This window comes from Nuphar pumila, chromosome 4 (genome assembly GCF_984573655.1).
Source record: "Nuphar pumila chromosome 4, dmNupPumi1.hap1.1, whole genome shotgun sequence".
Lineage (NCBI taxonomy): Eukaryota > Viridiplantae > Streptophyta > Magnoliopsida > Nymphaeales > Nymphaeaceae > Nuphar > Nuphar pumila.
The window spans coordinates 86,526,729-86,548,724 of NC_143252.1; the positions used below are offsets into that span (position 1 = coordinate 86,526,729).

Here is a 21,996-nt window from a genome sequence, read left to right on the forward strand (position 1 = left end):
TTAATCGGACCGCTTTTTTTATCACCTTATAAGGTTTGGTACGGATCGGTTTCAGGTCAAACCAGACCCGTTGAGACCTGTTTGTAGGTAAAAGTTTAGTCACGGATGGAGTCGCGCGTCGTATTCTTGTAGGCGTATGTAAACAAGTGGGATTCTAACTGGACCCGAAGTCTAATAACCCAACTATAAATACCAAACTGGTTCCTCTGACCGCCGCCCTTTACCCTCTCTTCTCCTGTAACCTCCTCTCCCAAACGGCAACAAATTGTCTCTACACCTCTCTTCCTCCTGCCTGCTCTCCTCCAAACCCTAACCCCTCTTTTTCCTTCCACTTCCCCTCTTTCCAAACCCTAGCTTTCTTCTTCTTCCTCCTCCTCCTCTGATCGACAGAGACGCTCGACCGAAGACACGATCGATTGACGCCAGTCATCCTCTCCAGGTCTCTCTCTCGTTCTTTCTCTCTCTAACCCCACATGCCGACTCGTCTTCGTCAAAATTTTCAGGGGGCAGCAACTTGTTCGCGAGTGCAGATATTGTCAACGACCGGCCTTGCTTTGTGAGTCGGTTGAATTGATGCTGATTGAGAAATAATATGGAAGATTGGGGTAAGCATCATTAGATCGATTGCATATTGAGCTGAGTGGGATGAGTTTTATGGATTTGTTACTGTAAATAAGTGACACTGGGTTACACCTTCAACGGTTTTCTTTATCTATGGGCGTACGTATTGCTTTCTTATGTGATTAATTTGATGAGAATGAAGCTTTGTATTGCAAATATATCTCGAAAATTGCACTTTTGTATGTGTAGAAAAAAGTAGTTTGCGTAATAGGCTTCATCTGTGTTTTATACCAATTGACCCCTTTTTCTCTTTTCATCCAATGTTTCTTAACGGCTTGCTATCCTACTGCTACCATACAATTGGGCTCTATGTTCATAACAATGTCGTGCTTGATTCTGATATTCAAGAAGAACCAATGTCATCGACCCATATGCGCAGCGGAATAACAGTCAGAATTGCTGGTCTTATTGATGATTCCAAATCATAGGCATGCACAGAAAAAACATGCCAATTGAAAAAAAGAAAAATAAAATAGTTGTATATATGATCTATACATTACATTGACACTCGTAAAGTTATGAGTATGTGAAAGAAACTCTGGTGTGTGGATGTGTTAGCCTGATTCAATCTGAACTGGTGTTTATTTTTTCCGCCTAATTAAATCGTGATTCTTGATGGGGGCTTTAACCGTTCTCCTTTTTTTTCTACAAAGCTCTGAATCAATTCCGTGTCTGATGTCTGAGCCTATCTTATTAAGACTCTCAAATCCTGAGGTTGGCCACTCTAGTGGCAACTTTCTCTTGGTCGTTGGTTTTGCAACTCTGAATAGCAAAGTAAGCTCATTAAACATAATGGTATGTTTTTTCTACCTCAAGCATTGGTCCAAAGAGATAATAACTGCCATTGATATCCCAGCTGAACATTGTAAATAGTTGGTCTCTCCAAGATTTACCGGGAGGACTGAGAGAGAACCAGGCAAATAGTAATTCATGTGCACCGATGGATATCTTACTGCACATTATTCCAGATGGCTTTGGTTATTGAAAGCCTTTGTTTTGCAGTTGCTTGGATATGATTAACGTGCCAAGCAGAGCCAAGTCATCCTACTATACGCATATTGCAGTCATAAATAATGTGTTGAGTGTAATGAATATTGTGTTTGAGTTTTCAGTAGCATGTTCCAACCAACGTTGTTAGTATCATATCGAGCCCTGAATCATTTTTCAGGTGAATCAGCCGATTCCAATTCGGAGCTGAATCAAACTGAATCGGCCAACTTTAAATTCATCAAAGGCACTAAACATCTTCTGAGTTGTGGTCTATTTTTATGATGGTTGGGACCAGTGGTCGTGTTCCAACCAACATTGTTAATATCGCATCGAGCCCTGAGTCATTTTCAGGTGAATCGGCCGATTCCAATTCGGAGCTGAATCAAATTGAATTGACCAATGTTAAATTCATCAAAGGCACTAAACATCTTCTGAGTTGTGGTCTGTTTTTTATGATGGTTTGGGACCAGTGGTGCTACTGGAGGATATGCGGGGCATAGAAAAATTTTAGAAGCTGCACCCATTCTTTCATATCAGGTGTCTTTTGAAGAATAAGCTGGTATAAGATTATGAACAAGTAGGGGCAGAGGCTGTTTTTGCTGCAGTAGTTGACCTGGATTTAAGTCATAAATTGAAGCTTAAATGCCGTATATGATCATTTGTTATATAAATTTCTATATGTTTGACTCATTAAATCTTGATTCAATTGCCTACTGTATGGATGATTGATTGTTCACTGTAGTCTTCTTGTGCGTTTTATGTTATTTCAATAGTTTTGACACTTCAAATCATCACATGATTTGTTTGCAGAATCTGAGGATTTTGAACCTGCAGTGCCTGCTCACATTACTGAAAAACCAAAAGGCTTATGGGATGACGAGGACATTGAAGATGTGAAGCTGTCCTGGGAAGATGGAGATGTGCCTCCTCTAGAAAAGGTTTTCCTCTTACCTTTATGTGTTTTTATACACTTTTGCTTCTTAACATTGGAAAAGCATTTGTTTTTGCTCATGGCTTGCTGTAAGTGTGGATTTTATTATTATCCTGTTGATGTGTTGCTTGCAATCATCTGACCTAGTGTTCTGTGTATAGCGGTATGATGCATTCAATAGTAGAAGGTTCAATGTTCTTTAGTAATATTCTCCTTTGTTGGAGGATTTGTGTGAAGTTAAAGGCCACGTCCTTTCAAGTTGACTTTCATCAATTTGATAAAGATCCGGCAAGATAGTCTACATTGAGAATAATCCCTTATTTTGTTCCATGGTTTTTTTTTGGTGAAGGAAATGCCTTTTAATTCTTTCTCAGTCACATAAATGCTAGATACACCAGATAAATGCCGCACGGATAGAACGCTGGGTGTTTGTCCCAAAGACACTGGCGCATCCCATGCTGACGCCTTACGTGCATGATGCAGTTTTTTCTTGTTGGGGGTGGGATAAACACTGCATGGACAGGATGCCCTTGTTTGTCCCAGACCAGGGTTACCGGAAACGCTATAGTACCTGGGAAAGCGCGAAACGTGGCCCTTCCGAAATGTGCTAGGAAGCGCCAAAAAAATTTGAGAAGCGCGCTTCCTCTTCTTTTTGTTTTTCCTTCTTGTTTTCTTTTTTCCTCTCTTTTTTCGCTTCTCCTTCGTTTCCACCTCGCTTCTTAGGTCGCTTTCGGTTCGCTTTTCTTCTCACTTCCTATACGATTTCTAGTTCCCTTCTAAGTCGTCTCGCGCTTCCCGCTTCCTAAAATTTTGGAAGTGCCTTGCTTCTCGCTTCCCCAACTGACAACTCTGTCCTAGACATGCCAGTCACACCCCTGAGATGCTACTAGGGGTGTCAACGGGTCGGGTTTGGTTCGGACCTAGCTGAAACTAGACTTGGACAAGTTTTTTGGGTATGGTATTGGGTCCAGACCCGGGTCTAAGCAGGACCACTAAAAAAACATACCCGGATCAGATAAGAACTACTTGAACTAAACCTGGATCGTACCCAGTAAAACCATAATTTTTTTTATCATTTTTACATTGAAAAAGAAGGTCTTAATTGGAACTCGGGTCGGGTCCGGGTCTGGTATAAAATTTCACAAACTATATCCGGTCCATGTATTAATCGGACTTTCGGGTCCGGTCTTAACTGGGTCTTCTTATTTATCACCGTACCCGGACCCTATAGGGTTTGGTTCAGGTTGGGTCCGGGTAAACCAGGCCCGTTGATATCCCTACGTGCTATTGGTGAGTCTGGCCAATTGCAACTGCTCAAGCTGCATCCTGTCCCGCGTAGTGCGCGTTGTCCATATGTATCAAAGAAGGGATGGCCCCCAGTCTGGGACCGGTCTGACCTTGCCTGGGCGTGTCCCATGATTCACACACATCTTTAGTGTATCCTCTTGTTTGCTGCTGTTAATAGGTAGACCTGTGAATAGTGTGTCAAGTATTCCATAACCATGTCTGTGTGACATTTTTCAAATGCGTTAAAATGAATGTGCACTCTGGGGACTTGTCAACTATGATGGCCTGGTTGATGGAGATCCCTCCTTGGAATTTTTTTTGTAAGCCAAACTGCATATATAATGCTGCAGTGGAACCATGCATTAGGTGACTTGTTAATTGACTCTATGGTACAAGCTCATTATTTTGTCCATGTTATTTTAATAGAAAACATGATGAATCTTTTATTTTGCTAAAGGCAATTTAGGCCTTACTAGAAAAAGTGATAAGTGCAACAACATGAAGGTTAGATAAGTCTGTTTGTGGAGGAGATGGTGCTGGAAAGATGCTTGATATGTATGAAAATTTCCGCACTTTTAGTTTACATGGAGTTAAACGGTATCTAACTCAAGACACAGACCTTAATTTCCTAAGCTATGAATTAAGAACATGATGCAACACGTGATGCCAGTACAAAGGTTAATCTCTTTTCTCAAGCAAAAGTCACCATTTGCGTCCTAAATCGCTGGCTGCACCCAGTATGACTGTTAGGCTGTGCAAAGAGTATGACTTTAGGTTTCTCCTTCTGGCAGTTCGCTAGGCACTCATTGTTTTCTCCTTTTTCATTGGCTGACCCTTATGAATAAGATCCATTATATGTCGCCCATCACTCATCTTTTCCCTTTTTTTAAGGCTAAGAAAAAGGAAATTATATTGAGAAAACAAATTTTTCAATAAAAAATGATAGGGAGTCGATGTTGCATGAAATATGGATGGTACATGTATTGATGAGGCTTTTTTTCAACAGATTTCCTTTACTGTGAAGCATTCTTATTTTCACAGTGCATTGTTCTTTTCAAAAAAAACAAAAAACAAAAAACAAAAATGAAACTCAATGAATTTGATTCATTTGATGAAAAAAGAATTAATTACACTTCTAATATACTCAAAAGATCCTGATTATGATGAAGATCTATATCACACATGGGTGCTGCTAGCTGGTGCAGGCGTGGCAGGTATGACATGGCAATTTAAAAAAACATGGGTGTTAAAAAATAAAAAACTTGAACAATTTTGGACTTGACAAGTCCAAAATTGGACCAAAAAGGTCAGGTGCGGGTGGTCAACACCTGTTGACCTGCACCCAGCCATGTCGGGTGCCATCGTGCCACACCTGGACCCTCACCTATGTTACTCCGTGTTGACACAGACGCTTTGACCCTTTTGAAGAGTTTGTTGACATAGTTGATCTCTGTAAAACTTATCATTATCTGGAACTCCACTTGTCAATATCTGGAAACTTCTAATGACTAATTCAAATAGCTATCCTTTTAGTCAACTAATTTGGATTTATCTTCACCTTCCATATAAGATTAAGGCCATGTTATACATCAGTCCCCTCAACCTGCAGCAAGCTTGCCTGCAAGTTAACTTTTGGATATGCCAAGTCACCATATTGTTGTAATCCAACCCAGCCTGAGCCAAGGCAAAAGTCCATTTTCTTGAGTTTATATCTAGACAAACGGGGAATACATCCTTGTATATTGGTCAGGCTTGTTAAAAATTATTTTTTGTCATTCAAAATGGGCACATTCAAAGAGCCGGTTATTGCATTATTACATGACAAAGCATATCCAGCATGTGTTGAATTAATTAATATGCTCTGATCTATATTTTTCAGATTTCAGCTTTATTATTAAAATTTTGCAAATTTTTTGATCAAGTTGAGTTCTTGTCAATATCATCAACATGCACCTACTGATAAAGTCCATTGATTTCAGGCACCCAAACCGGAACCTTCAGTAGAAAAGAAAGTTCCAAAAGCTGGTGGGAAAGGTGGTGGTGGCAAGAAAGAAAGATCTGGAGAAGCAGCTGATGAAAAACTTGCAGATCCTGTTGCAGAAAAACTCCGACAACAAAGGTCAAAGAAGTCACTTCTTTTGTATATTTTGTCATGTTTCATCCTGTGTCTGTGTGCATTTGGTGGTTTCATGTTGATTTTGCAACCTAGTTCATAATATTTATAAATGTCTATGTAGCATGTTGTCTGTTACTTGTTCCTAACAACAAATGGTAACCTTTGTTTCAGGCTTGTGGAAGAGGCTGATTACAAGTCCACAGCAGAGCTATTTGCTCGGAAGGGTGATGAGAAGACTTTGGATAACTTCATTCCAAAGTCTGAAAACGATTTCTTGGAATATGCCGAACTTATCTCGCATAAGCTCTGTCCATACGAGGCAAGTTTCTGCATCCTTCTGTGATCTTATGCATAGGCAAAGCTTTCTCACACTGACATGTTTGTTTACACTGAATGTTCAATGCAGAAAAGCTTTCACTATATAAACCTACTTAAGACGGTTATGAGACTTTCAATGGCGTCCATGAAAGCAGCAGAGGCCAAGGAGGTTGCTTCTTCCATCACAGCCATTGCCAATGAGAAACTCAAGACAGAGAAGGAAGCTAATGCCAGCAAGAAGAAGCCAGGTTCTATCTCCCACTCCTTTTTGTCCAAATGTTTATTTTTTCCCTTTATATCTTTTGGGGTTTGAAGTCATGCCCAGTGGACCTAGATGGAGGCCGCTGCTTGGTCAACTAGCAGGCCTAGTTCCAACCTACCTCTCTGTTTTGGTCTGCTGCTTCTCTTTTTTCTTCTTTTTTTAACAAGAAAAAAGGCGAATGCGGGAGAGAACCTCTCTCTCTCAGATCTCTTAGTTGTCATTTCAGACCATTTGCATACCTTTTTGTTTGTGCTCCTTATCTATTCATCAATAATTGTAGTTTCATTGCCTTACTTGCAGTTGCATATGATAATTATGTGCTTGTCCTTTTGATTGAATTCTTGTTTATGGTAATTGCGTAGATTCTTCATGACTAGAATTAGCTGATCATTTCAGAATATTTTCATATCTTTTCTTTTTTGTTCTTTATTATCATATTAGCTGCAGCATATTTTTCAATGGTACATCTGTATATGTTTTCCGTTTTCTGCTATTATTTTTTTGCTTGTAATTCACTGCCTTTATTGCCTTCATTGTTCTGTTTATGGAAATTAAACCTTTTGAGTTTCCAGTGTTATGCGTGTATTTACTAATTATTAGAAAGTGTGAACTGATTGTCCGTTGTACATTTTGTTTATGTCATTCGTTCTTGTTTGCTGTTTTTCTTGAAAATATCCCTGCGGTTGTATTGAACAGTTAAATTGGATGTAGTTCATGGTGCTGTGAGAATGTATTGACATTTAAGTTGTGGTTTATATGCAATTCACATGGTTGCTGGTGTTTTTTCATCACTGTTTATTAAGTTATATTAATTTATATACCATGTTATTATGACTTCTTATATTTAAAAGGTTGGATTTGCAAAAAAAGTGTCAGAAATACCTAGTTCACCTTCCGGTTCACATATTTCCAGTTAACATATATTCTAGTGGTTCTAGAAAATCAATTTTAGAAGTGCTTTTTGGCAAATCCAACTATATGGATGCAATCTCTACAGTCAAAAATCTAATAACCAGCTTCTCTAGCAAACTTTTTCGATGTATACATAGGATTTTATAATGTGCTAAAAAACCAAAATTTTTTATGTTTTCTAGATCATAAAATTCCAATCTATACATAAAAAAAGCAACAAGAGTTATCTCTTGTTTTTTTATCATGATTGTCAAATTTGCCAAAAAATGCTTTTTACATATGATTTTTAAAAGTGGTTTGGATGGTTTGAGAGAGAGAGAGAGAGAGAGAGAGAGAGAGAGAGAGAGAGAGAGAGAGAGGTTGGGGAATGCAAATAGGTCGAAATGGGAAATGGGTTTTCGCCTTTCGGGACTCTGCTTCCAATGGTTCATTGTTTTGTTTTGTTTTTGAAAAAAAAAGGATCATTGTTGCAATCTTTGAAATGTTGGCTAATAATTTGCTTATGTGGACTTTTGTGATGCAGCCAAGAAGAAGCAGCTCCATGTTGATAAGCCAGATGACGATATGGTTGTTGCTGCATATGATGCCGCTGATGATTACGATTTTATGTAACTATTTTAAGTGCATGGCTGCAAAATTTTTTTTTTTGGTCTATCATGGGACACCACATCCAATGAATTGAGCTGTGTGATAAGGTTGCGGAAGTGTTGCTGATTTGTTTGCGGGCTTTCAGATGCGGAGTTGGATGGAATTCTTTGACTAGCTAGAGCCTCTTACTGGTGGATAAATATAGACATTAAGTATGCTTCTTTGTATCCTTTTCCGAGTAGTGTTTTTGTGATAAATATTTTGAAGCGTCTTTATTTTCAAAGTAATTAGCTTATTAAGATGGCACGCAATGGGGCATAGAAGCTGCTCGCTAGCATTTCGACTTTGGTCATTGCTGTGTTGCACATTCTTGGCAACATATGGATGAACGCGTCTTTGTGCGCATCAAGTTGTGTTAGATGTGATTTGGTGCGGTGTGAATCGCAGGAAGGTTGACGACGATTGATCATCACCCATTGTCATAATCATGATCATCTTCATGTCGTTTATGCTCAGTTAGTATGGGCTCATTTATTAATAATAAACATTATATATTTTATATTATATAATGAAGATGGTTGAAGTGTTTGGCTTGCAATCAATAAGTTTACAGTCCTTTTTTTTTTTTTATGACGAGGGAGGAGAAAACCTCGGGTGAGACCCACGACCACCCTGCCTTTCGTGGCCCACCTCTGAAAGCTTGATCCGGTGGCTTCATCTCATCTCCCTCACAAGCGGTAAGTTTACACTTCATTGCTTGTAAGTTTGAAACAATTAAACTATGTTTGGGACTTGGGAGCACAAGATGAGAGGAGAGATGGCATTTAATGAGGGTGTAATTAATACCACCTAGCCCATGGGTGTTTAGGAACCCCGTTTTGGGAGATTAGAATGGGTTTTTTTCCTGTCCCTAAATTAGAATTGGTTTGTGAGCGTATCCTAAACAATGCAACTTTTCCTTGTATTAGGAAAGTACGGAACTTACTTTGGTAATTATATAGTTAATTATAATTTGAGTTCTTGAAAAACTATTCTTATATAGATTAGTTGTTGACAAGTGTAGGTACGATATATATACGTCTGTATTTTGCATGTGCAAGTCTTGGCTTATCTGCTTGCATTAGGGCCACGTTTGGAAGTGCGAAAGAATCTCATATGTAAAGCAAAATTTATATATTAGACATTCTCATATGAATGGTTTTACAAATGAAAAAAATTTATTTTGTTGTTTTGTGAAAATCGATTTGAGAGGGAGAGAGAGCAACCTGCATATCGTAAAATATTTTAAAACAGAAATTCATAGTTTTCAGGAACTTTCGTATGTGAAAGTTTTCCTCCCATTTATAAAGATTGAAAAAATGTACCTTTTTGTTACTCATCTTGATTTTTCCCATCATTTCCTTCCTGCTTCCAAACATGGCCTACAAGTAGAGCTGAGAAACGAGATGAGCCACTCATGGCTTGGATCGCCTACAAGTAGGGCTGAGAAAAGAGATGAGCCACTCATTTCTTGGATGGTGTTCAGCTTGTAGAAAAATGTGCCTTTTTCTTACTCATCTTCATTTTTCCCATCATTTTCTTCCCGCTTCAAAACATGCCCTACCAGTAGGGCTGAGAAATGAGATGAGCCACGCATGGCTTTGTTCGTGTTGAGCTTGTAGATAACTCGTTCAAACTCGTAAAATAATCTTTGGAATGTGGACATAAATAACAAATGTCCAGCTCTGCTCGGCAAGTATAAGCTCCTCAAGTAATAATAAATATATTTTATATGATAGACAATAGGTTTAAAGTTTAAATTATATTGCTCCGTATTTTGAAACTGTGGATCTTTTTGTGAACGAACCAGTTCAAACTTGCTTCAATGGGCCTAGAGTCTTTTCTTTTTCACTTATAGCTTTGAAATTATGATCTTTTTTTCCTTTAGGTGTTGTTTGGATGCAACCACTTATCCAGATGAGGGAGGGAGGGAGAGAAGGTGGGATCTTCAATTACAGATGATAACGTGTTTTCCCAGCTTAACCCCGTTTATCTGTGCAAGTGGGTACGCCCAAAACACCCCCTATACGGTCCAACTTGAGCTTGGTTGGGTCACTGGCCAAACTTGAACACCTCAAACTCCCTCATTGAGCTCGTTTAGAAGCACTAATTAGAAGTTCCAATTGTGTGTTTACGTGAAAAATGCATTTCTACTTGAGGTAAAGTTGTCATCATTACATGTTTTAGGGATGAAAATGAGTCGGATCCAGGATGGTGGTTTTGCAAATTTTGGCTGCTCCGAGTCTATTCTGATCCGAATTCCCATGTATTCAGCTGTTCCAGATCCGAACCGTTTGCATCGCTAATGGGTTTGCCTCAGATATTGGACAGCCTGAAGAAATTTTTAATTAGATCTATTAAGATCCCATCCTATTTGTTAAATGGATATTATCAGGTGTTTTAGTCTGAATCCCCATCGGGCTCCAAATCCAACCCCATTCACCTGTAAAAGCATATTTGATTAGAAAAATGTAACCAACTGGAGTCGGGTTCTATTTCAGCATTTTAACTCTGACTTCGGCTGCAATTAAACTGTATCCGCTTATATCGGATTTGATAACTCCAATATCCAGCCCAAATCCGATCCGTTTATGTAATGACAGCGTAAAATGTAAATTATTTGCTAAAAGAGAAGGAAAAAGCAGCGACTTGGTCTTAGGTTCCCGTGGGGAACGAATCTCCAGAGACGATGGTCTTGACTCGACGGGGGTATCAGTTGTTGGGGGTGTCAACGAGTCAGTTGTGGTTCAGACCCAGGTAAGTTCTAACCCAGATATGACTTTGAGGTGTGGGTATCGGGTCCAGACCCATGTCTCATCGGGTCCAGACTCATATCCAATCGGCCCATATAAGAAAAACCATACTCGTAGTCTATAAGAATTTCATGAATCAGACATTGTTCATTCCAGCTTAAGTAATTTCTTATCTATTTTACTTTAAAAAATCATGGGTCTTAATCAAAACTTGGGTCAGACCCAGGTCTAATATGAAATTTCACAAACCGTACCTGGCTCCATATACTAATCGAACCCTTTTGATCCAATCCCGTTTCTAATTGAACCTCTTTCTTTATCACCAAACCTTAAGCTTATAGAGTTTCATGAATCAGACATTGTTCATTCCAGGTAAAGTAATTTCTTATCTATTTTACTTTAAAAAATCATGGGTCTTAATCAAAACTTGGGTCAGACCCAGGTCTAATATGAAATTTCACAAACCGTACCTGGCTCCATATACTAATCGAACCCTTTTGATCCAATCCCGTTTCTAATTGAACCTCTTTCTTTATCACCAAACCTTAAGCTTATAGAGTTTGGTACAGGTCTGGGTCTGGGTCCGATCCGTTGACACCCCTGTCGGTCGGTGAGATGTAACATAAGAAATGAAATTACAAAATCTCCAACCGGTTCGGACCAAAAACCGAGTCTTCGAGAAACTTCCGCTGGCTGCGTCTTGCACGTTCGCTCAAGCAGGGACCCCGTTCACATTTTCGAATTTCTGGTGGGCATTCCGGGAACCTCCTGAACCACGTCACGCGTGCCTAACTGGATGACGTGTCGAACTCCTATTGGACATACTGGGGGTGCTCGTGCTCCTATTAGTTGCACAGACGTGGGCTCGGAGTGGGGGCCGCTGACCCCCCCCCCCCCCTCTTTTATACCGAGCCCTCGATCCACAAGATCCCTAGATCGGGGTTTCGAGCTCCATAGTTCTGTCTGAGATTGCATTTTCCGGTCGATATTCCGATCCGTTTCCGGTGAGTTCTCTCCTTCCGAACCTTACTCGTCTTCTAGATTTCTCCTGGAATTCCGTTTTTCTCTTGTCTGTATGCCTTCGCGATTGCTTTTGAATGCTATTCATCATTAGATCTGTTTTTTTTTTCGTCCTCTATAATTGCGTTTTCCTTTCGATTTGACGAAACCGTTTATCCGATTCATTTTCGTTTACTTTGATCTGTCTTTTTTTTCAAATTTTGATCTTCAACATATTCTGTAGAAAATTTTAGTTTTCTAGGGTTTAAAGGACGGATCACGTATGACACTCTGGGATTCTATGGGTTTTTCTTAGGATAAGAGTTTATTTTGGTGTCTCGGATCTAGGTTTTGGGGATCTTGTAGGGTTTTTGATCTGGATCGGCGTTATCTGGAGGTTGTATCGTTCGGTGCGTCATGATGGGTGATAAACGGATCTGCGTTTCATCCTTTGTTATTTTGCTGCTGATTCAGTGCTTTGCCGTCGACGCCTCAGATGAGGTGAGTTTTATATGGACCCGATTGGTTCTCATTTGGTTTACCTTTCTTCCTAGCGTAGATTTCGTAGATTTGATGGTCCTCTAGGGTTTTAGCATGGCTTTGATTTGATTCAGTTTTTATTGTCCAGTTGCTCTACGAATCGTTTGATGAAACGTTTGAGGGTCGGTGGATCGTATCTGAGAAGGAGGACTACAAAGGTAGGTTGGTCAAGTCAAAGACCTTAGGGTATTGTAGATTTCTCTGTGCATTTTTATTGTGGTTGGTCTTTACATTTTCTGTAATGATTTAATTAGGCATATGGAAGCATTCAAAGAGTGAGGGACATGATGATTATGGCCTTCTGGTGAGCGAGAAGGCCAGGAAGCACGCCATTGTTAAGGAACTGGACAATGCAGTAGAGTTAAAGGATGGAAATATCGTTCTGCAGTTTGAAACCCGGTTTCAGAATGGGCTCGAATGTGGTGGGGCTTACTTGAAATATCTCCGCCCTCAGGATGCTGGATGGACACCTAATGGGTTTGACAATGAATCTCCTTACTCGATTATGTTTGGACCAGATAAATGCGGTTCTACTAATAAGGTGCATTTCATTGTGAAGCACAAGAACCCTAAGACCGGAGAATATGTCGAGCACCATCTTAAGTATCCTCCATCCGTTCCTTCAGACAAGCTTTCTCATGTTTACACCGCAATAATTAAACCTGATAACGAATTGAAGATGTTGGTTGATGGTGAAGAGAAGAAGAAGGCGAATTTCCTGTCACAGGATGATTTTGAACCAGCTTTCATCCCACCTGCCACCATTCCTGATCCAGATGATAAGAAACCGGAGGATTGGGACGAGAGAGCCAAAATCCCAGATCCCGATGCTGTAAAGCCGGATGACTGGGATGAAGGTGCACCAATAGAAATTGAAGATGAGGAGGCTACAAAGCCTGAGGGTTGGTTGGATGATGAACCTGAGGAGATTGATGATCCAGAGGCTACTAAACCAGAAGATTGGGATGATGAGGAGGATGGAGAGTGGGAGGCCCCAAAAATAGATAACCCAAAGTGTGCAGAAGCACCGGGCTGTGGTGAATGGAAAAGACCCATGAAGAAGAATCCAGCTTACAAGGGCAAATGGCATGCACCAATGATTGACAACCCCGACTACAAGGGCATTTGGAAGCCACAACAAATTCCAAACCCCGACTTCTTTGAGCTTGAGAAACCAAACTTTGAACCAATTTCAGCGATTGGCATTGAGATTTGGACAATGCAGGATGGGATCTTATTTGACAATATTTTGATTGCAAGTGATGAAAAAGTTTCAGAGACATACCGTGAGAAAGCATGGAAGCCAAAATACGATGCCGAGAAGGAAAAGCAGGAGGAAGAGGCCGCCAGTCTCCCAACTGGGCTTGCAGGCTTTCAGGTGACTACTTTTACATTACAATTTTCTGACGACATACTCTTACCTATGTCATGTGCTGACCTGGTTTTCATTTCCCTGAAGAAAAAGGTTTTTGATATCCTCTACAAGATAGCTTATATCCCATTCTTGGAAGCATACAAAGTCAAAATCATTGTAAGTGGCTCGGTTTACTCGTGCACTACTACATTGGGAATTATTCCTTTCTTTGTGTTTCAATGTATCATAAACTTCATAATTAGGATATTTGGATCAAGTTGTTGGAATGGCCTGAGGAGGATGAATGAGTTCTATATTTCTATAAGTATTTTGGTACGGATTTTGAAGTCATAAATCAATATTTTGAGCAACTTTGCTGCTTAATTTTCATTAAAATACTGATGTTCTTTAGTCTTATGGAAGTTGCTTTAACCTCGCAGTTAGTTTGTGTTTGCCTATTCATACATTTTTCATTGTCGTTGAGGTGTATGACTAATGAGTTGATTTACCTGGACGGTTGAGTTGCAGGATGTTATTGAAAAAGGTGAAAAGCAACCCAATCTTACAATCGGTATCCTGGTCTCTGTTTTGGTGGTCATCGGCACACTCTTCCTAAGCATTCTTTTTGGTGGGAAGAAATCATCTGTGAGTTCCTTACTCTTTCTTCTACAACATTTTCTGTTGCACTACTGTCTTTAGGATTTAATTGCTTTCTCCGTTTTAGTAGTTCCTATGTTTAAGACATTGATCTTGCTTTTTCTCTATAGGCTGTACCGGAACCCGCAAAAGTAAAGAAGGATGAAGGGTCTGCAGAGACAGATACAGCTGAGAAGGAATATGAGAATGAGAAAGAGGACACAGCAGCTCCCCGTCAAAGGAGATCTAGAAGAGAAACATAGGCTTAAACGAGGAGATTTTGAACAGAGTAATTTTATCGCTGCATGCTCTCTGTCCTTGACTCTGAGCCTGAGGTAGTAGGGAATTGTATTGTAGATGGCATATTACTGTTATTTGTCTGCTTTTGGTCATTTTGAGGAAAAAGCAGTTTTCTAGGTTCTGCAAAATTTTCTTACTTTTCTGTTCTAATTATCTGGTTGTGTACTCATTTGATATCTGAAAAGATTTCATTGGAAACCTGTGGCTTGGATTCCTTTGTGTGCCACGAAATTTTGTTGTCTTTCTAAAGTTGGTATCTGCCTATCTGGTTACTGCTTTTATTCCCGTTAATTGTCTTAATGCTTAATGCTTTTGAAATGAGGCTGGAACAAGTAATCAGCTATTACATGGGAGCCGCATTGGCATAATTATCATTTGTTTTTATTCTTTTATCCTTTCACCAAAAATTTTCTCCAATTTCAAATTTTACATTCTATTTTCATCAGTCTCTCATCGACATCGTGTTAGATGCCTGAGGCAAGAATGCTTGTCATTTCACAAGAAAAACATGCTAAGTGATCAAATTCGATCAAAGTTATAATCATTTTAGGCTAGTCTCCACTATGGTGCGCTTTGCTGAAATTTAACCATTGTTGATTTTTATTCATTATCAGTTATTATGTTGTGGATCATTAAGGCTTGCTGTCTGATATACTGTGTGCCTGCATACATGCTTGTCTACCAGCATGTTTCGTGTTTGTTGATTAACTGGAAGCAAGCAACCTGAAATTGAAAGAAAATCAACTCAGAAATTGAACCGTCCAATGGTCATGTAACTATTAGGGTGCCTCCCAAGAGATGTTGCCAGTAAGCGGTTAGATCCTGGCATGGGGTGTATTTTCGTTGGCGTTGTTTTTGTGGCTGGAACTTGAGGCATCTTGATTCTCTTATGCGAAAAGGCTAATTTGCATATACTTGATTATTCTTTCCATCGTATTCCATTATCTGTTCTATGCTTGTGATTTTGATGTATGAACCCATCAAACAAATTCCTGAACTATGATTCTTAAGGATGCGCCAGGCATCTGGTTTAAGATTGTCTGGCGTTTCATGATTCGTTTGGAGGTTCTGTTTGTTGCTTGGATGCGGCGTTGTTTTTGTGCTGCTTGAATATGCTTCTTGATTTGCATGCCGCTTAAACGCATCGATATGTTCATGGAAGCTTAAACTTGTTTCCATGCCAATTGACCTGCTAAGTGTGCTGATGTACTGATGCTAGATGCATAAAATCTGGAACTATTCATTTCCTGACAATTATAGCTCTCTTGCTGCTTAACGGACTCATGAAGAGGCCATCAGAATGTCATCATGTAAGTCTCTGTTTGCAATGTGTGGGTTAGGATGGACTATTAATTGATCCCGGGAATGGGTATGATGACACTTGAGGTGATAATCTTAACTTGATGGGATTGGTTTCTTTGGCCTATTCCCAAACTAACCTAGTGCATGTCCACATCACAGTTGCTGGCATTTTAGCAATGATGATGGTTTGCGATGCTAGCGTTTTACCAATGATCATAATGGCATGGTCACTCTATCGTGCTCCAGTTATGTGTTCTTTTAGAAATATCCTGTCATCATGCAGCTGACCTATTCTTTATGGTGATATGCGGCTAGCTTTGCTTTCTACTATAATGCTTACAGGGTTTCCAAATGGTCCGTGGAGGGTTATAGGGTTGTCAGCTGAATGGTATCAGACCCATCAGGGTGCACTAGAACCTGCCCCAGTAACAAGTAACTTAGGTTTTGACTTGGATTATTCTCCAGTACAATTTAAAGGGCGTTTGAAACGTATACATTTTCACCTTAAACTAGATGCATTACACTCGAGTCAGTTGGGTCAGGTTGGATATTTGGTAAAATCAAAGCTTAAACCTGATGCACATGTTACTCGTGTCAACCCGAGTCATATTCAAGACAATCACTTTTTTCCCATGTTCAGATTTTTGAGTTCAGGTGACATCGGTTACCCCCACACGAACCCTAGAACTTTTAGACAGAAATCTCTTAGAACAAGCTGTCTGTTATTCAGACAGTTGGAGATTTTGAAGCATATTTTAGGTAAAAAAAAAGGTTAACTCATCAAAATAATATTTGATAACAAATAATTAAACATGGGAATGAGGCTAATCATAGCTTCAACCTCGTGGATAACGCGTTACCCCTTTATAAATATGTTTTTTTTTTGTTATTTTTGTATTTTTGAAAAGTTCAAACATTAAAACTGTATGCCTAATTTGACACATTTCTTGAAATTTTCTATAAATTTTGATAGCCTTTTCATGTCCAAAATCACAAATATTTGAATTTAAAAAGACCTTTTTACCTTTTGCACATGCAAACTTCTTATATATGCGAACTTTCTTTCAAATATGTGATTATTTTTTTATAAAACAGTCTTTCTTCTCATATCTATATCTCTTTAATCCGACGTCGAAAACTTATGTTTTTATAGTCGTTGGAAAGCTAATACACATTATTATAACTTTCATATTTTGAGTCAGAACCAAAAACCCTCTAGAGTTCTTCGTTTCTAAGTTCCAAAACCTCTAGAGTTTACTCTGTAGACTGTAACAACTGAACAATCTATCTTTAGATGATGTTTTGACCCATAAAATGAAGGATTTCAAAAAAAACACAAACAAGAAAAAAGAAACTATATAGAAATACCCTTTCAACGATACCTGATTTGAGAGCGTTCTTAAATTAAAAGATGAACAAGTGTGGTTGCGCCTTTTATGTCTGTTCTATAATATTTTTCGGCTACCTGTACGAAAAATTTGAAAAAATAGCAAAAAAGTAAAAGATAAAATGAGATGTTAGCTTTTCAATGCCATCAGGTTCACCTTGATTTGATAAGTGTTTGGGGGAGAAACGTTCTCTGAAAGATAGGAGAAAAATCACCTATAATTTTTTTGTTTTAGGTCAGAGTTAAAAACCCTTCTAGGGTTCCCATTTTTTAGTTTATAACTGGAATAGAAGCATGCTCTACAGACTGAAACAACTAAACCATCTATCTTCTAGAGAATTTTTCTCCCCAATTGCTTATAAGATCAAGGTGATCTTGGAGGCATTGAAAAGCTAACGTCTCGATCTGTCTCTTTTCTTTTTATGTTGTTTTCGATTTTCAGCGCAGGTGGCTGAAAAATAACATAGAACAGACAAAACAAGTGCAGCGGTGCATGTTTCAGTTTGCAGATCATTTTTTTTATTTCGGTTTTGGAACTCAGAAACGGGAACCCTAGAAGGGTTCTCAGTTCTGACTAAAAACAAGAAAGTTATATGCCTGTGTCTCAACTTTCCAACGACTATAAAAACATAAGTTTTTGACGTTGGATGAGATATATACATACATGAGAACAATGATTGTTCTGCAAAAAAAGTCACATATTTGAGAGAAATTTCATATATATTTAGGAAGTCCATGTGTAAAAGGTAAAAAAGACTTTTTAAACCAAATATTTGTAATTTTGGACATGAAGATAATAACAAAAATTATGAGACATTTAAAAAAATGTGTCAAATTAGCAGTATAGTATGATCATTTTCCGAATGTGTTATTGGTTATTGACAAATATTCTCCTTAAGAAAGATGGACTTATTCATAATAAAAAAACTCTTAACGGTCATATGTGATGGATGTATAATTATTGTGAGTTTTTCCTTTTCTGTATGAAAATTGTCATTTGACGTCCAGCCCGTTACCAAAATATTGTTAGTTGCCACCAAGGATGTCAACAAGTTGGATCTGGTTCAGACATAGGTGGTTCTAAACCTGAACCTGACTTTAAAGTGTGGGTACTAGGTTTGAACTCGGGTTTGTTCGGGTCCTATAAGGATTACATGAACCAGACTCTGTCCATACCCTATAAAATAATATTTTTTTATCTAGTTTACATTGATCTTAAATGGAACTCGGGCTGAATCCGAGTATGGTATGAAATTTTACAAACTGCACCAGACTCCATATAGAAATTTGACCCTTCGAGTCTACCCCATATTCTAATCGGATCTTCTTATTTATCACCAAACCCTGATCCTATAGGGTTTGGTACTGGTTGGGTCCAGCTCAAACCTAATGGTTCCTAAATTCGGTATGGGTGAGGTCATTGAATCAAATGGGCTTATGCGTTGAAAAGAAGGGTTGAACCTCCAAGTAAAAACATACACTCTACCTATTGAGCTATTTCAGTCCTGTCTACATGGTTGAATTCCTTCAGTCTTGCCATAGCCATGGACCTATGTATAGGCATCCATGGAGGATTGGGATTAACTCGAGCATTAACATGAATATAATGCCCATTTGATTTTGTAACCTCAGCCATAACTCATATAAAGTGGCATTAAATCATATTAAATCACATAATTATGTTACATAAATGAATCTTAATGGGCCTACCATTTTGTGGTTCTTGGGATTCCATTTGTAAGACCCTATGGCTACACTGGATCTAATACTTGAATTTAACAAAACCTGATATGAAACCCTTAATTGCCCTTCACATTAGATCATAACGAGTAATACATATTTCAAGCATCTAGTGATCGGTCATTGCTTTTGTATGATATATGAGATATGCCAACTTTCTCAAGGGTTTGGATTGGTATGCCAGCCAAGGCTAATCCACAACAAAAAAAGGGCAAAAAGGAAAGCTACTACCTTGGACATATTTAAATTTGAGAGGACTATGCAGGTTGTGTGAAAGAGAAAGGCCGACTTGTAATCTTTGGAGGGAGTACAACATCCACCCAACAATTAAATGCTACTATATCATTTTTTTTGGATAATAAAAGAAAATTGTTAGAAATTTTACCTTAATTTAGTGGGTCAGACAACTGAGATTGAACTAGTGAGCTTGGAGGCATGCATAAACGCGCTATCTTTCAAGCGATAGTTGCCCCACTTAGGATTAAGTCCTTAGTGCAATGAGTACTCATGCAACTATGCTCCAAGGATACAACTGAGTTTTCTCCTTCTCGTGAATGATTGGACCACGCCTACACAGGGTGAGCCCAATAACCTCGACACAAACCACTTTGAACAAACTCTTGATTAGGATAGAAAGATCTAGGCTCGATTTGGGTATGGATCCTTGGTATGAGTATGGATTCTGAATACAAGTGAGTATGTATCAGAACTATAGCTTAAAAGGGTCTATGATTTAGAACTATATAGGCCCCAGCCTCTCCCCTCCCCCTGACACCATTAAGTTCATAAAGGGTCTTAAAGAGGCCAAAAACTGTCAGCTTAATGGGCCATGGTTGGCCAAAATGGCCTGCCATAATGGCCCAAATGATTATGCATGCAGAGGAACCAAAACAGGATAGAAATGACCCTAGAAAGGGTCAAGTTCAACCTTGACTGAGTCAAACCAAGCTAAGGATAAGGGCAGGTATGGACTGCTTTGGACCATAAATTCTCATGCAAAAACGTTAGCAAAGTCTAAACAAATTCGGATAAGATCTTGAAATATTCGAATAGGAATCAATGCAAAGACAAAGTCTATTTAATGGGTTTATCAAAGGTTGATTTTAGACTTGGGGATTAAATTTGTTCCAAGTACTAAAAAGATAAGTCAAAGAGCAAACCCAAACCCCAAGGTCTAAGGTCCAAAATCCAAATTCAAGTCTAAGGTCCAATGTTCAAAGGTCAAGAGTCAAGAGTCAAGAGTCAAGATCAAGATCATAATCAAGATCAAGATCAAGATTCAAGAATAAAGTGATATACAAGCCCAAGATCTAATGCCCTTGAGGGCCTTGCCCTATAAGGCACCACCCCTCTATATAAGGACAATGAAAGTTTCTACAACTTTCAATATGGGACAAAATTTTTATAGAGAACCCATTACCCATAAACTTAAGGAAAAATAAAAAATAGAGGGAATACATAGGGATAGTTTTGAGTCAAATTCTAACAATCTCCCACGTGGATCAAAACTATAGATGAGAACTACAAAAGTTGTTAGCAAAAATTTAGTGTATAAGTGAAGGTATCTTTTGAGTTTGAACCACCACATTAGTATTACTTAGTCTTAGTCTAAGATCTCAATAACGTTATCTTTGAATTGAGAATCCTAATTAACCTTCCAGACACTGTAACACACACTTTTACTTCAAGTGGTCATAGTGTATCTATCAATATATAGAAGCCACATATTAAGGGTCTTGTGTTGTATCCCAATTTCATAAGCACTCTAGAGGCAAAAATCTAAGTCCCATAGAAGGTGACCCTACATTCACATACATAGGTAAGTCTATTAAGTGTGTAAACCTGTTTGAAACACCCCAGCTATAGGGCCTATGGATCTTATTAAGAGTTTAATTTAAATTTAACTTCCTTTCACAGGTTTTGAACACTTGACATCAGAAATGAAAAAAATATTAAATGCTCAATCCAATCACTCAGAAACTTATTTTTCCCATTAAACACTCAACATGATTTGACCCTTATCATGTGGTTATGTTTCTATCAACAGTGGTTGCTTTTATAGACTTTAACTCCATTCTACTCGATGTCTTAAAGACGATATCTTGAGAAAATTCTTTTGTCAACAGATCCGCTAAGTTTTGACAAGATTTCACATATTCAATTGAAATTACTCTCTGCTTGAGTAAACTATTCACATAATTGTACTTTAGACCGATATATCTAGATATTCTATCATAAGTATTACTTCTCGCTTTGTATACAACTGCTTGACTATCACAACGCAAAGCTATCATGAGTATTGGCTTGTCTCCTAATGGTATCTGCATTAAGAGATTCTTTAGTTACTTGAATTCCATAGTACCTGATGCTAGTACTATTAACTCTGCTTTAATTATAGAATAAGTTATCACAGTTTGCTTCTTGAATCTCCAAGCAATTGCCGCAAATCCAAAATCCAAAGGTAAATATCCAACCACTTGTGGATAATGATTCATTGGAATCAGAATTTCAGTTTGCATCATTATACCATTCAGGTATAACATGTTCTCTTTCATAGAATATTTCACATTCTAAAGTTCCTCTCAAGTACTTCAAGACTCGATACATAACATTATAATGCTCTTGTCCTAGATTACTAGTACATCAGTTCAACTTGCGCATGCTGAAAGCTATGTCTGGTCTAGTTCCATTCATAGCATACATGAGACTGCCAATAATACTTGCATATTCCAATTGGGATATGCTTCTTCTAGTGTTAATCGATAGCTTAACACTAAGATCAGTCGGAGTAGCAACAAACTTACAACCATAATGATTATGTTTTTTCAATATTTTTTCAATATAATGTGATTGAATTAATACATAATCATTCTCATGTCTAATCAGTTTAATACCAAGTATAACATAAGCTAATCCCATGT

At 38.4% G+C, this 21,996-nt stretch overlaps 2 protein-coding genes across 4 annotated transcripts; both read left to right on the top strand.

Moving 5' to 3' along the window:
• Positions 1-221: 221 nt before the first annotated feature.
• Positions 222-8,331, top strand: LOC149840281 (uncharacterized). Of its 2 annotated transcripts, XM_090003097.1 has the most exons (7): positions 222-439; positions 504-605; positions 2,422-2,549; positions 5,809-5,948; positions 6,117-6,264; positions 6,352-6,511; positions 7,961-8,331. In XM_090003097.1, the coding sequence occupies exons 2-7, from the start codon at positions 593-595 to the stop codon at positions 8,047-8,049; spliced, it is 678 nt and encodes a 225-aa protein (XP_089859223.1). In that variant the 5' UTR covers positions 222-439; positions 504-592; the 3' UTR covers positions 8,050-8,331. The 2 variants fall into 2 exon arrangements, with proteins under 2 accessions (XP_089859223.1, XP_089859222.1); XM_090003096.1 differs by having other exon boundaries at positions 222-605.
• A 3,379-nt stretch (positions 8,332-11,710) lies between these two features.
• LOC149840282 (calnexin homolog) lies at positions 11,711-14,844 on the top strand. 2 transcript variants are annotated; one of them, XM_090003093.1, is made up of 7 exons: positions 11,711-11,821; positions 12,214-12,317; positions 12,445-12,514; positions 12,611-13,734; positions 13,816-13,887; positions 14,239-14,355; positions 14,478-14,844. In XM_090003093.1, exons 2-7 carry the CDS (start codon positions 12,234-12,236, stop codon positions 14,607-14,609), a joined length of 1,599 nt encoding a protein of 532 aa, XP_089859219.1. In that variant the 5' UTR covers positions 11,711-11,821; positions 12,214-12,233; the 3' UTR covers positions 14,610-14,844. The 2 variants fall into 2 exon arrangements, with proteins under 2 accessions (XP_089859219.1, XP_089859220.1); XM_090003094.1 differs by having other exon boundaries at positions 11,765-11,821; positions 12,165-12,317.
• The last annotated feature ends 7,152 nt before the right edge of the window (positions 14,845-21,996 follow it).

Excerpts from the sequence above, each read along its gene's own strand:
- LOC149840281 (XM_090003096.1), top strand. Across the intron at positions 6,265-6,351 it reads ATAAGCTCTGTCCATACGAG|AAAAGCTTTCACTATATAAA; the intron begins GCAAGTTTCTGC and ends TGTTCAATGCAG. Across the intron at positions 6,512-7,960 it reads TGCCAGCAAGAAGAAGCCAG|CCAAGAAGAAGCAGCTCCAT; the intron begins GTTCTATCTCCC and ends TTTGTGATGCAG.
- LOC149840282 (XM_090003093.1), top strand. The coding sequence starts at position 12,234 with ATGATGGGTGATAAACGGATCTGCGTTTCATCCTTTGTTATTTTGCTG. Across the intron at positions 12,318-12,444 it reads CCGTCGACGCCTCAGATGAG|TTGCTCTACGAATCGTTTGA; the intron begins GTGAGTTTTATA and ends TTTATTGTCCAG. Across the intron at positions 14,356-14,477 it reads TTGGTGGGAAGAAATCATCT|GCTGTACCGGAACCCGCAAA; the intron begins GTGAGTTCCTTA and ends TTTTCTCTATAG.